Genomic DNA, 14,618 nt, shown 5'->3' on the forward strand with positions numbered 1-14,618 from the left:
CTTGTAAACAGCTCCCTCTATAGAGTTGGTGTGTAGAAATGGCTGGGACGAGGGAAATTATAACGTTACAGTTTGGGCATTACTCAAATTTTGTTGGGACACACGTATGGAATATACAGGTAGATATCAGTCTCTTCCTTCAAATTATTCTTATCTTAACAATACTGACTTGGAATCAATGGAAAGGGTTCAACCTTTGATAAATGGAGAGAGAGAGAGAGAGAGAGAGAGAGAGAGAGAGACAGAGAGAGAAATGATAATAACATTTACGATGTTGATATTATTTTATTGTACCATTAGTTATTATCATATGTAAACCTGGATTTTTTTCTTGCGAAGTGCCCATTTTTCTAGAACAAAAATACATTGCTATACACCCTTGATCATGTTTTGTGGTTTTTAATTTCTCTTGGATTTCTTAATTAACATGTACAGTAAAATGAGTTTCTTGTAAAAACATAAAAGTAATAATAAAGTATATGATGAGAAGCATTTTTTTGACATATTCTTCCATATACTAACTTAAGGTTTACTTTTGTTTATAACTCACAGAAATATCTACACCATAGATATTGATATTGCACTACATGTCACCTGTATGATATAATAAAGTTCATGTATAAAATCAATTTTAATATCCAATAAATACATTATATGCTGCATATATGAAATATGTCATTTCTGCTGTCATACAAATAGTTTGAAATATAATGGAGTCAAGCAGGCCGTTTATACAATTTTTTTGTTGAAAATGCTCAAGGTCCACACTGACAATAATCTTTTTCTTATTCTGAAGTCTCTCCTCAATGCTCTGTGTGGCTTCGATGTTTTTAGATTTTTCATCTTGGTTAGAAAAAGAATTGTCCCTGTCATTCTGTAAACTTTGTACTGCATCCAAGATGACCCTAGCCCCGCGTTCAGACAGTTTTACAGGACTGTGGTCCCACAACAAAAAATGCATCAATGTCTTGAGGAATGAAAATTTCTTGAATCCAATTTTGAGGAAGCAAATTGATGGATTCTTGCGTAGAAGATCTGCAAGCTGAGCTGCATCCTGATCGTCAAAGGAGTGGTTGTTAACCATACAAAGTGTCTGCAAATTTCTACTTTCCAGGGAAGGAGTAATTAGCTGAAGAACCAATTTTCCCCGAAGATCCACATTCTTTATGAAGATTGTTTTGAACCTGCCTAAATCTATCTGTTCATTACTTACTCCAAACATAAGCCTAGTTATTAAGCTGCATCTTCTGTTCTTGAGGAAGTAATCAAGTTTAGAATCCAGGCAGCCTATTCCAGTGATAATGAGTCCCTTTTGGTCATCTGTGACTAGCGGTTGAAACTTCAGCATATTGAAGATAATAATGCATATCAAACAAACCCCAAGTTGTATGGTATAGAGAAATGAAAAATGAAATTCCATGCTGTGGAAAACTGCTATCCATATTTCCAAGATTGCCCAATAGAAGAGTGTTTTTACAGGCTGTATAAGAGATCGGTAAAATAATAGAACGTAGAAATGAAACTGTGATGGGAAGGGAAGGATTGAACATAAGAGTATGGAAGGCCACAAAGTGGCACACCCTGGATTGGTCAAAGGAGTTCCTATTTTGATTGCCAGATGACTACTAATGGTGTAGAGCAATGCCCATGCCATAATAATAGGACTATGGTAGAGTATCTCCAAGACATGTTTAAATGTCAATGTTTTTATGTTTCTTCGGATGTTTTCTTCATAAATCTGTTTCTTTCTCCACATGATAACATCATTTTGCTCATATTTTTTGAGAACTTTGAGTAATTTTTCAATCTCGGCCTTAGTAACGAAAGCGTCAGGAAGCCCTGAAATGTGAAAATAGGTCTCCACCTCAGGTATGCTGTAGTGTGATATCTGTAGCCAGCTGTACTTGTTGTGCAAGTGAACAAACTTCTCAAGGTTGTTCTCCTGAAACCAGACACTTATCATCAGCGATTCCTTAGCCTGGTAGGAGGCATCCACAAGTTTTTCTTTTAAGTCCAAGTCCCAGTTGCTGACACTGGATTGGCTTGGAAGTTTCAACATTGCCAGTGCTTCAAGAGATCTTATTTGAAGGCGGTGAAGCGTTGGTATCAAGATATTCATCTCTTTTGTTTTCATCCATTGTAGAAGATAGGTTTCTTGGTCACTGCTGATTTTCACATGAAAGAAGAACAATGTGAAGACAAGAAAGTTTATCTTCAGCATATGTTTTGAGAATTGTCTACAAGACATATTTGTAATCTTGTTTAGAAATGCCAGTATACAGCTGATACAGTCAGGTCTTGGTTGCTCTTTGTCTGTATCCATGGGTTGAGTAGAAAAGTTTGTACTTTTATATACACTGTAGTTACATTTATGGCTTGATTGGTAGGTTCTCTCAAATGGTGGTACCTTACAGCAATGCTCAAAGCTATTCTGCATATGTTCTGATCACTGTGTCTGCCTGGGTTGTCACTGTTACTTCCGATGTCGCTGTCTGAAACAACTGGTTCCTATAACTACTGTTGCTAAGAACTACATATATTTACGAAAGATTTAAATATTGTTGACGATTTAAATGTTTGATGTACTGGCATTGTATTATCTTCATTCTCATTTATCTATATTATTGTGATTAACGTTATTATGCTGTAAATTGTACCGTACCTATGACAAAAATGTCATGGTAAATAAACTACTACTACTACTACAACTACTGCTACTGCTGTCATCATTGCCACCTGAAACATCAGTTCCTATAAACGCCAGACTGTACTTTTGTTTACTTCAAATTTGCTGAGTGGCTTTAAATGTTGAAAAGGGGGGTTGGTTTAGAAAATTAGCCTGATCAGATAATTTTTGTGAAAGTTAAGGATTCTTTTTGGAGGGGTCATGTATTTTGGCTACGTTCACCGAAAGTGCCAAACTGTATTTTTGATTTTCTTCAAATTTACTGAGTAGCTTTGTATGTTAAAATGTTGTTGTAGAATTTCGATAAATGAGTATATGCAATCATAAAAACTCCATTGCAAAGTTCTGCACATTACTTTTAGCCAGCAGTGATATTCAAATCTCCTGGAGCAATTTGAGCAAAGTGGCAGGAGTTATATTAGTTATTTTATGGGAGTATTTGCCCTCCACATCCTGCTTACTGGTGGGTCGTTCCATGTAAACTCATCCAGCAAGGGTAACCTCTGTCAAGAAACTTATTAATTTTCACATATTTTGTAGATCTTGTAGAGAATAGAAAAAAACATAAAATTTTTATTAAAATCTCGGTTGGTTTAAGAGTTATGACACTCCAAAGATACACCCAGATAAGGGATTGCTGTGACTTAAATGACATCTAGATCACAAATGCACATTAATAAAAGTACACAGTATCCCACTGCTTTGTCACTTTATGTTTTAATGGTGAGGAATCCAATATCATATTGAAAAGGATGTGGCATATTCAAAATGTGTTAAATTTATACTTTGAAAAACTGGTGTCATTTTTCAAAACGAAGGACACCCTACCTGTTTACAAACTTGTAATATTCTATTAGTAATTTTTTTTTTTGATGTATCACCCATGATATATGTTTCTGTTTTATGTCATTTAAAAGAGGAAACCTTGAACTATGCTAGTGAAAGCATGAAAGCAACTTGTATATTTTGGGAACAAAAATAATGTGTGTGCCTTTTCAGTTTGTGATATTTATAAACTTTTTTATTTTGACATCTGTTTTTCTCTGTTTTTTTGACAGTATATAGAAGTATCTTCTCTTGCATGGTTTATTCCAGGCACTGATGAGACTTTTCAGACTTTTGTTTGAATTCCAACTTTTTCAGGGTCATTTGGGTCCTTGTTGTGAATCGTGTACCCTGGACCCCCGGCCAATTTTCCTACTTTTTCAGTGAGGACTGGTCTCATTCCTGATAATAGGTTAGATTTTAAACCACTTTAGCCTTAGATTTCAGCATTCAACCTATTTAATTTATTAAAAAGTCCCATATTAAAAAAATCTTATATTTTAGGAAAATTCATTTGTGTATGATCCTAAAGCTGCAAAAGGACCCAAAGAGCTAAATCATGATGTCTTATTCAGAGAAGGTCTTACCTTGCAAGTAAGTACATGGTAAAGGATTTCCAGTAAATTCTAAATCCCTTGGTCAATTTTAGCTTTGACTATAACACAGTATGTAGTTTTTTTTAAAATGAATTCTCTTAGTATGTTTTTGAACATGGTCATTGTTTTTCATGTAATTCAGTAACACCCCAAATTGCCTTAAACATAAAAATCCTGATTACTGATTAATAAAAAATTCTAGATAGAAACTGCTATGCTATCTTAGTTTTAGATTTAAGTTTGAAAAGTGAATGATACATGTGCCATAGCAAAATTTTGGACATAATCAAAGAGATTTACAAATTATTTTAGATATGCTCAGTCTTGGAGAAACATTCGGATTATAAATTGTTTTCTTCCAGCCAATTTATGTTTCCTCCATGCCAGAGTGAAATAACTGAAGGAAGTATCTATCTATCTATCTATGTATATATATATATATATATATATAAACTTTTCTTTCTTTTTTCAGGGAGAGGTGACATATACTCCAAGGTTGGTGGCTTTTGATCTTAAAGGTTAGTGCAAGTACTAAGTAGTGTTCAGTTATCTTACTTAAACATTTCTCAAGTTATTTTTGTGAATTAATAAAGGATTAGATTTGGTTTACCCTTACTTTTTTCAAATCAGTACTTACCCATTATTTTGAGTAAACAAGCCTGGCATTTTTGTTTAAAAAGTCGAAAAGTGATTTTTATTTACACGATCTTCAATAGATAATATGCTTCTTAAGATAAATTTTGTTTTTTTTTTACAGGCAGTTTAAATACTCTGAAGCAGGAAGGCACCCTGTATGATCTGCAGTGTGCAGAAGATAAACTTCAGTGGTATGGTAAAGTTGGTTTCTGATTTTTTGTCCAATTTTATATTGTTTGTAACTACAGTTGTATTTCTTGATATTAGAAAGGGGAGTTTTGTAAAATATTACTTATTATATCAGCTAAAAAACTTTCATTCAGGTTTTTTGTGTACCATTAATGCTGGACAGCTCATTTCGTCTTAAAATTTGTAAAGTAAAGCTACAAAACATATTAAGTATTTTTATGCTTATTTCATTAAAATACAAATGCGGGATTAATGGTGTCTCATTTTATTTGCTCTAGGCCTAGTGATGTAACACTGCACCAAGTGGGTGTGCCACAGAAGAATGCCTTTTTACGCGATTTGGACAGACAGCAGGTGATAGTCAACTTAGAACCATATTTAGGCTGAGAACTTTAGTCAGTTTTAATCTACTAACCCCTTTTAGTACAGTTTTAATTACTAACCCTTTTAGTACATGATCAAGAGAAAATGGAACTCAATTGTATCAAAATTTTGACCATAACTTTGACCCATTTTATTGCTAAAAAAAGTTTTGCTGTCTGTATGATATAGACCACATTTGAATTTTTCTTTCAGGAAGAATACCTTAGGGGAAAATCAGAGGAAAGTAGTCAAGGTGATGAAGAAAAGACTTTAGAGGAAATGGGTAATGGATTTGTATTATTTATAATACACATGATATGATATGATACAAGGATTTGATACTTAATAGTTATGGATATAATCTTCTTATTTATTTATTAGTTGAGAACTATGTGTAACGGAAGCCTAATTCATTTTTCTTCAGTGTAAAAGAGATTTGACTAGTAAATTATACACTATTTGACTGTAGTTCTGATTTCTGATTCTGATTTCCATTTAGATACTGGTGAGGGCACCAGCTCAGAGGATTCTCCACAGGTATTTGGTCCAGCCAAACTTTATAATCTGGATGACAGTGTGAAAGTGTGGTCAGATTTCTTAAAACCTCATCTCCACCCAAGAAGTGTGACAATACTTCGGGATTATGAACATGAAAGGTGCTGACATATATGATTGTATTAGTGATTACAATGCCTTAAATATTCTTTTGATATGGCCAGAGGGCAATTTTAAGAAGAATAACAACCAGTTTTCAGAAGGGTCCTGTTCAAACATTTTAAATAAAATATTTGAAGTTTTAAGCTGGTCACTAGAGGATCAGATTTATCCTTCAAGGATTATTATTATGTCTGAAGCACATTTAAGTTTCTGTGGTTGGTAAGATAACAGAGAGACAACCCATAGGTTTTCTGGTACCTTTAACCTAAAGTTTAACCCTTCTATTCTAGTGAATGCAATCCATTTAATGTGTATGGGCAGGGTAAGCAGGTCTTAACCAACAAAAGGTTTCGTGATGAAATTGAAGATAGGATACACTTTTTTACTGAGGAATGTGATCATCTACAGGTAAATTGGTTTCAAATACAACTTATCACATCTTGGATCACGTTTAATTTTGTTTAAATGTTGAAGATTGTAAAATAATATAAAGTATTATATAATAATAATAATATTTCTGCTGTTTTAAGAAAACGTGAAATGTCTTGCCTTCAAATTTAAATAAAAACAGAAAATGTACATTTCAAAGTGCAATACCTTCAAACTGACAAATTGAAAAATTCCTATAGGGTTTCAATATTTTGGCTGATACATACAATGGATTTGGTGGATTTACTTCAAGCATCCTTGAAGAGCTAGCAGACGACTACTCAAATAAAGGTATCCTATCTTTTGGGCTGATGCCAGCAGTTTTGCAGAATTCTGTAAGTATACAGTATTATGCTGGTGCTATTTCTTATGCAGCATTGTTCTCTGTAAATATATTATTGTAAGAGGTGAAGCGCAATATAATGTTTTAAAGAAAACAGAATTATTATCTTAAAACAGAATTATGCTTTAGAGTTAACAACACTAATACTATGGTTAAAAAGAATTATTGTGACCACTGGAGCCTTTTGTTTAACGGTGTCATTCTCTGTAACTGACATAGGTTGATAAGCAGTAGATTTAAATGCTTTGGGTACAATTGTGTTGTCAATTGCAATTGAAAATTTACCATGTTTTAATGAAGACATTTTTTCTTCTTTTAGAGTGCCACAGAGGAGTCTTATCAGCTAATAAACTCTGCTCTTTCATGGGAACAACTAGCTCATCATAGCTCTTTGTTTGTTCCCCTTTCCCTCAATAAAACTCCATTTGATACAAACATTGCAGTGCAGCAGTTTGATCATTTAAATTATAATGTAAGGACAAATACATGATAATCATGGTTGAGTGACTTGTTAAGATTTTATATATTATGTACCAAAGATATTTTGATAGTAAAAGTCTGAAGTAATGTTGTAGGTAAAAAAAAGAAAAAATACAAATGGGAATGAAATATTGTAAGAAATATCTGTAGTGGCTTATATACAAAAATATTTTTTTAATTTGGTTCAATAGTTATGTCTTCAGATAATGTGTTTTTGTCTTTTTACAGAGTTCCCTTCATTACCACACTAGTGCCATCCTTGGTGCCTGCTTGGATACGTTAACATTACCCTTCAGACTAGATACAGGTCCTGTGGCAATGACTGATGTCACAGATATACTCAGTTTTCAAGGAAGAAAAGTAAGCCAGGAGCACTTCAAATGTTGATGAACTCACCTTAAATATGAAACTTCATATTTTTTTCATGAAAATGTTATTAGCAGCTAATAGCTACATCTTGTGTGTGTGTTTGAACATGCATGTATGCCTGATGTATAGGGATTGAGATTCAGGTGTTGAAGAAAATTACCAAGATAAGCATTTGATCCTATAACAGTTTCTTCAAATATGGAAGGCAGGGAACAATTATTTACCGTAAGGTCACTGGTGAGATTGAGTTGTCTAGTAAAACTCTCTTGTGAATAGGTAATCGTCATTATTTGCAATTTATGCTTGACTTATTATTTAAAATGTCAATTTTATTAAAAAACTATGTTCCTTCCAGGTTGCTTCATTAGGTGTGTCATTACCATTTCTGTTATTAGAAAATGGTTCCTTAGCCAACACTCTCATGGCAGCTGGCGATATGTCACCATGGAAACCAGTGACGCCGTATTCAGACAACACAACTTTACCTTTTGCTCAGACAATTGTTGGAAGAGGAGTTTTACCAGATAAAGTTCAGGGGTAAAGGACAAATTGGTGTACATGAAGGCAAAAGCATGACAACCTATTTTAGAAAACAGATTGTATGTAGGTTAAGTTTTACCAGTTAAAGGAAAAAAAGCTCAGTTTACGTATTTAAAACAAAAACATGGCAGCCTGTTATAAAATCCATTTGATATATATTACATTTTATTTTAGGTAAACTCTTCTTGATGTATCTTTGAAAACAAACAAAATGTTAAATACAATTGACATCTTTTTTTCAGAACCATTGACCCAAATGCACCAAAACTTCTCAAAGACTGTTCAACAGCTGACGAAGTTCTCGGGCTGTATCTAGCAGAAATGTTTCCTAACTGTATCAGGTAAACTAACACAATATTTCAATTTGGAAAACTAGTAAGTCTTATTAAGTAAGATATACTTGGTATTTAACTAGAAGTTTATATAATGTACGTATATGCTGCAAATTTTTAAACATTTCCTGTATTTACTTTCAGTAGTGTGAAGGTACTTCAGTCACCATGCCAAGTCACTGCTCCATACCCACATATGTTCAGTAGAAATATCAGTTCAGATGGATATGTTTCACAAAAGAATAGATCTGACAGCATGGGTAGGTATATGCTAGAATATTATCCGCCTTTTGATACATGATTAGTACTTGATAAAAAAAGTTTACTTTATTGGTTTACAAAGTAAGTGATAACCAGAATTTTCCGTCTTTCCTGTAGAGCAGAAGCAAATATGCTTTAATTTTGCTGAGTAAAAGTCTTGATGATATTATTTTATTATTTGGAATTAGCTAGTTCTTTACTATAAGTTGGAGACAAACAGTCATTTTAGAGAATCTGATTAAGGATCAAAGACCAAATTACCAATAAATTTCAGATAAAGTGGATTAAAATGTTCATTATTACTTTTATTTATTTGGAAAGGTGTTAACAGCGTACCAGTAATGACGTCACTTCAGTCTACGCCAACATCTGCCAAGTGCGTGCAGGCTCTTCTCAAGGAAACCAAAAAACTCAATATTTCCAAATATAACAAATTTCTGGAAGCGGGACTTGAACAAGATGATTATAAAGAGTGTTTAAATTCTTTAGAGACTCTGCAAGAAAATTATGTAGTTGATATGAGCTTCAGCTAGCCAATGTCAGGCAACTAGAGAGCATTGATGTCAACAGCTGGATTTCTAAATTATTAAAATAATGTCAGTGAATGGCTAGAAATTATTAGAGCTTGATTGTTAAAATATAGATTACAGCGTCTCCATTCTTGTGTTTAGTTTGTGAATTTTTGTCACATTAAATCTGACAAAAATTCTGAAGTAACCGTGTCAACAGTCACTTGTGTGCGACGTGATATGTGCCAAGTCTTTTAACCTTTATTATATATTTATGCACCATATCTTTCATAACATTTGTCAGTGTGTGAAATAAAAACATCAATTTTCAGATTGTTTCTTGGTCATTGTTTACAAAACATAAATCTTATATCATTTTCAAGGATTTAAATTTATTTATTTTTGGTAGACCACTTAACCAAGAGGGGGAACCCCTAAAATTTTAATTCAAAATAAATGATGAAAACAACAAGGTGAATAGATTTATTTATAATTTATATTTATAGGAAGAAAAAGAACAAGTTATGGTCAATGTGCAAATTCAAGCATATGCAACTGTTTCAGTATACAATAAAAATCTTCTGCATCTTGTTTGTATAAAAAATTTTGCCACTCAAAATTCTGATGCAATGAATAATATTCATCCATCAACCAAAAAGATTTTATTTTGCTTCAAATTGTCCATGGACAGAATGTTAAAAGGCACAAATACTTCATAAAAAGACACTATTAATACTGTTTGACAATTTGTGCAGGAACAGTCGATACATAATATGGTTTCACACTACTGAACAACAAATTATTCCAATCATAACATATTTCTCAAAAACTTAAAACTGAAGAAAAAATTTTAAAATAATTTTTGTTTTACACTTTTCAATGCAAAATATTTCAAGTATGCACATGAACTTGATACTGAAACTTCTTGTGCAAGGACTATTATTGTATTTACAACCTTGTCAGTTCTGCTTTTATAAAACCTGTTCATTTTTTCTTCAACAAACTGATTGTTAAAAAAACAATATTTCAAGAAAAAAAGCCTAAATGTTAGGCAAATGAGTATCATTAGGTTGAGCATGTGTAAAACCAACATGCATTTACAGCTGAGCTTTAGCACTTATGCTAAGAGATTCCAATTGTCTTTTTCTTTCAATATTTCTGAGTTTGAACCAAATGTTCTGCTGATAACCCTCTCCTCCCGTGTGGGTCACTTCCCACATGTGATCTCTGTGCTCTGGGTGCAACATCAGGAACTTCTTCTGAACTGAAAAGAAACAAGTTCAAGGTTAAGTCTACCAAACTGACATGCAATCCTGGGTAAAGTACCCCGGGTTTGGACTGGGTTCCCACAGATTTAGATCAATCTATCTGGATCAACCTAACTCCTTGGGGGTTCACGCTAAATTGCTGTCAGGTTCCGAGAGCTGAGCGCGCACAAAAGTTAATTACCCCCTATCAGCTTTTAGTAGGCCGGACAGACATTTAAGCCGGTCAGGCTGACAACAATCTAGCGAGACTCCCCGCGGGGATAGATCGATCTAAAAATCTATGGGAATGCACTCTTGGTGCTTTCTTTTTCAAACAATTTTAGTAAACATAAAATTGGTCTTCTTGGACACGTCAAAATTTTCAAATTTACTTACCACTTAACATTGCAGATGACACTGGGTAACTGAAGCCCACATCCATGTCAGGGAAAACTTTGACAATATCTTCCATAATCTTCATGCCGTACCCCTGTCTCCTATATTTCTTCTGTACATATATTGTATCAATTACAGGGAGAGCATAAGTGTCTGATGTATGATCATGCACAGACATTCCTGAATAAAAGCAAAATTTTATATTGTATTATCTTTACCGTAACAGTTCAGCATTTGCATATTTCACTGCCAATATACAACTCAAATAAACTATTTTGCCATTTCTTCAATTTTCTCAAGTGAACCTTTGGAGACTAATTTTAGACTAATTTTATACTGTTTTATAAAATAAATTAAAAATTACAATATTCCTAAATTATCCAAAAATTCCATTAAAAGTTGACAGGAAAAAACAGTTTGCACTTGAATCCAATACTCCGATAAAAATGGACTAAAACTTTGTACTCACCCTTTGTTTTCATTGTGTAGAACCCCACAGCATTTCCCCTGTTCCAGACGAGCCTGGCCTCATCGTGGGGAGATATTGACAAGAAAGGTATATCACCTGGCTCACTGTCCCAGTATTTGTACATTATCCTGTTTAGCACCCAAAGTACAAATCTGTCACCAAATGTTGTGACCTGCATGACAGGGTGAAACATGTCCAAAGGTAAGGTTGGTTTTTTTTTTTTAATTTTAGTCTGCTATCCTTAATAAACAAAATCAGCTGGTTTTACAGTTTATGCCTAGTCTATATAATATGGATAAGTTTAATTTTGAAATGATCGCAACGAATCCGAGGAGCAATCAACCCAAATTGGTGCTCTGAATTGTAATACACAATAACCAACACTACCATTGCCAGACCTTTTCAGCACTTTATCCTAATTATACAGCGAGTTCTTATATAGTGAGAAGTTTATCCAGTGCTCAGTGGAAAATGAACCCACAACTACTACAGCAACAAGCACTCTACTAGTTGAGCCCGTCTGGCCAACATACAACTTACTTTTCAATTGTTTTGTTACTGAAAAAACATCAAGACTAGCACTTTTGAAAATACAATAGTATGTCTAACCTTCTTCTGGAATGAACATGCGTACACCTACCTGGTGAAATCCATCCCTGTTGTCATAGCTCTTCAAAGCATGTTGAAGGCCAAACCATTGGGACTGTATACGAAATGCAGTTACTGAAAAAGAAACATAATTGTAAAATCAATCTCTGTTGTTGTTGAAGTTGGACTTCTATAATAAGTGGAAAAATGACATAATGACACATTGTGCCCAAAATGAATTATCCCACAGGCACTTGGATCAAGCCTACTTAGACAAAACTAAAACTGTGGTTGCTATCTGAACAATTTTTACAATTTTAAATTTATAAGCTCAGCTTTATTTTTCTGGCATTGCCTAGAGACCACCTCTTAAGCAAACGTTTGATAAAAACAGCAATAAAACCAAGATTACAGTAAGCTTGTGTCATAAATTATCTGGTGTGAAGCAGTTTAGACTGCTTTATCTGAAAAGAATGTGCTTCCAATATACATGTACAGGCCTCAACATAAATTTTTTAACCAGGTTGCCCCAGGGCAACTTGCCGCATTTTTTTACTTGCCCTTTCTCTGCCTCAACTTGCCCATTATTAACGAAAAATTTTGAACCACTTGATATGCAAATTTTTATCATTACATTTTACTGATGTATAAAAAAAATCAATTGTGTTAATTTTGTCATCTTTGAGTTATTTATTTTTTACTAAATCCAGGAACAAGTGGATTGGCAATCCTGACAGTGGTACCTGACACAATTAGTCTGACAGGTTAATTTTCAAATTCGGGCCTCCTTGACTTCTGTGACCATTATAGTGCACTTGGCGCATCTGAAGCAATTGTGCAACGCTTTGTTTGTTGACAAAAAGCAAGCGTTGCAGTTTATGAGTGCGTCATAACATTATTGTGCAAAAGGAAAAAAAACGTGAAATGTTTCAATATTTTAACATCAGATGTAACATTGCACTGCCGATAGGAAAAAAATCACTTGTCCATCGGGCAACTGGACGTAAAATTTACTTGCCCGACTGCAGATTTTAATTGCCCCGGGCAATCGGACAACCGTTTGTGTTGAGCCCTGATGTATATCTCTAGCCCTTTTTTATCACCAGTTGACTAATGAAGATAAAACTGCATTAAGATTATCAAAAGGCTAACACCTTATAGCGAAGCCTTATAGTAACTGCACTGTAAACAATACTTCTTGTGATAGTGTGTTTATTTCAAATAACAAACACACGCAGCTTGCTTTAACATGAGAGAAAGCACTCAGTAGTTTCCAATATGTTTCTTAGTTATACACACTTTTGCTGCAGTTTTCACAAAACAGACTCAGTACTTTCTGGCAAGGGCTGTCATGGTCTGTGAACTCGCCATATATGCCCATCTGCAATGTGTTGTTTCTGCATACTGATACCTAAAACATATGAAAATAAATCATGTGTGCATATCTAAAGCACTAGGTACAAGTATAAGAATATAGAAACCAGGATAAATCCAAGAAGTAACTGCTGAGTAATTCTAATCACTTAATTTATTAATGATCAGACCAATTCCAATATAACAGCCGCACCTAACAAGGAATGTCTTTTAACATTTGTGTTTACATATGTTAGTGTGCTGGCTATACACCACTGATGTGACAACAGTACAGAGCTGTACCATCACCTGACCCAGTATACATATAATTGAATAAACATGAAATGTAAATGACATGTACAAAACAAGAAAACAGTCGCTGATAGGTAGTCCCATCATTTCTTTCTCATTATCTCTTGAAAATTTTACTGTGACAGCCTTAAATTAAGAATCACTCATATTTAATTAAACTCTAGCTGTAACATGACTAATAAAATGTATTAAGATTTTAGTATAATCTTATGCCCAGCAAAACAATTTAAAAGCAACAATTCAATTAATTCTAGTTTTTATTAATGCCTGATTTATCTTGAAATCTACTCTCCTGGCAAAATGAAAAAAATTCAGAAATATTGATGCAAACCTAAAGTTTACAGCAACGATTCTGTATGAGTTTGCAAGAAAATTTTAAATTGCTGCTAATTTGCCAGAAGGAATCGCAAACTGCGGCAAATGTGCAACAAGCCTGATATTTTGCGAAGGGTTACACCATGCATGCGTACCTTTTTGGCACATCCCTGGCAAATAACAACATCGGTTTTCTTCCCTCTTTCGATTTCCACCAAATAATTGTCAAGGTCTGAGGTGTTGTTATCCGCTTCTACCTGCAGTGCATCAACTGGATATTGCAGGCATGTCGTCTGGCGTTCCATTGGAGCTAAACAAATTGATTTGAAAACGTAAACAGTGTTCAATCTGAGGCTGAAAACGTGACTGCACATAACTTAAGTTGAAAATCAATAAGATTACATTACTTTTAACATTATCAATTTGCATAAATGCAGATCATTCAATTCACTTTCTTCTCCAAGCGTCCCCACAGAAAGAACCTACCTTCTCGTGTGCTTCGAAACAATATACATAGTGGTTCCAACCTGTTTTATCCAGTCTGCAGAAACAACAAAAAGAGGTCATTTGAGGTCAAACAGAACCTTGAGCTAAAATTACCATCGTTGCGCCTATATACTCCTTTGTTTTATTACAGATACCATGTAAACATAATTTGGACACCTTTTGGCGGTTTTAAAACTAATTAATGCTTCGTTTTTGCACATCTCATAATAAAAGTAC

At 34.0% G+C, this 14,618-nt stretch overlaps 2 protein-coding genes across 2 annotated transcripts; one reads left to right on the plus strand and one right to left on the minus strand.

Annotated features, from left to right (window-relative positions):
* Positions 1 to 2: 2 nt before the first annotated feature.
* LOC106152832 (protein misato homolog 1) lies at positions 3 to 9,546 on the plus strand. Its single transcript, XM_013526570.2, has 15 exons — positions 3 to 119; positions 4,016 to 4,105; positions 4,580 to 4,625; positions 4,865 to 4,934; positions 5,211 to 5,286; positions 5,509 to 5,578; positions 5,795 to 5,951; positions 6,243 to 6,360; positions 6,582 to 6,716; positions 7,044 to 7,196; positions 7,433 to 7,564; positions 7,929 to 8,110; positions 8,356 to 8,454; positions 8,590 to 8,705; positions 9,028 to 9,546. The coding sequence occupies exons 1-15, from the start codon at positions 39 to 41 to the stop codon at positions 9,237 to 9,239; spliced, it is 1,737 nt and encodes a 578-aa protein (XP_013382024.2). The 5' UTR covers positions 3 to 38; the 3' UTR covers positions 9,240 to 9,546.
* Positions 9,547 to 9,693: 147 nt separating this feature from the next.
* LOC106152833 (soluble lamin-associated protein of 75 kDa) lies at positions 9,694 to 14,372 on the minus strand. The gene is made up of 7 exons (XM_087011250.1): positions 14,347 to 14,372; positions 14,051 to 14,205; positions 13,215 to 13,326; positions 11,968 to 12,050; positions 11,328 to 11,499; positions 10,859 to 11,038; positions 9,694 to 10,479 (listed from the first exon to the last, which is right to left on the minus strand). The coding sequence occupies exons 2-7, from the start codon at positions 14,198 to 14,200 to the stop codon at positions 10,313 to 10,315; spliced, it is 864 nt and encodes a 287-aa protein (XP_086867376.1). The 5' UTR covers positions 14,201 to 14,205; positions 14,347 to 14,372; the 3' UTR covers positions 9,694 to 10,312.
* Positions 14,373 to 14,618: the final 246 nt, after the last annotated feature.

Source organism: Lingula anatina, chromosome 1 (genome assembly GCF_051362555.1).
Source record: "Lingula anatina isolate TDL-2025a chromosome 1, LinAna3.0, whole genome shotgun sequence".
Taxonomy (NCBI): domain Eukaryota; kingdom Metazoa; phylum Brachiopoda; class Lingulata; order Lingulida; family Lingulidae; genus Lingula; species Lingula anatina.

Excerpts from the sequence above, each read along its gene's own strand:
- LOC106152832 (XM_013526570.2), top strand. The coding sequence starts at position 39 with ATGGCTGGGACGAGGGAAATTATAACGTTACAGTTTGGGCATTACTCA. Across the intron at positions 6,361-6,581 it reads AGGAATGTGATCATCTACAG|GGTTTCAATATTTTGGCTGA; the intron begins GTAAATTGGTTT and ends AAATTCCTATAG. Across the intron at positions 6,717-7,043 it reads CAGCAGTTTTGCAGAATTCT|AGTGCCACAGAGGAGTCTTA; the intron begins GTAAGTATACAG and ends TTCTTCTTTTAG.
- LOC106152833 (XM_087011250.1), bottom strand. The coding sequence starts at position 14,200 with ATGGAACGCCAGACGACATGCCTGCAATATCCAGTTGATGCACTGCAG. Across the intron at positions 13,327-14,050 it reads GCCAGGGATGTGCCAAAAAG|GTATCAGTATGCAGAAACAA; the intron begins GTACGCATGCAT and ends CATATGTTTTAG. Across the intron at positions 11,039-11,327 it reads CTACACAATGAAAACAAAGG|GAATGTCTGTGCATGATCAT; the intron begins GTGAGTACAAAG and ends GCTTTTATTCAG.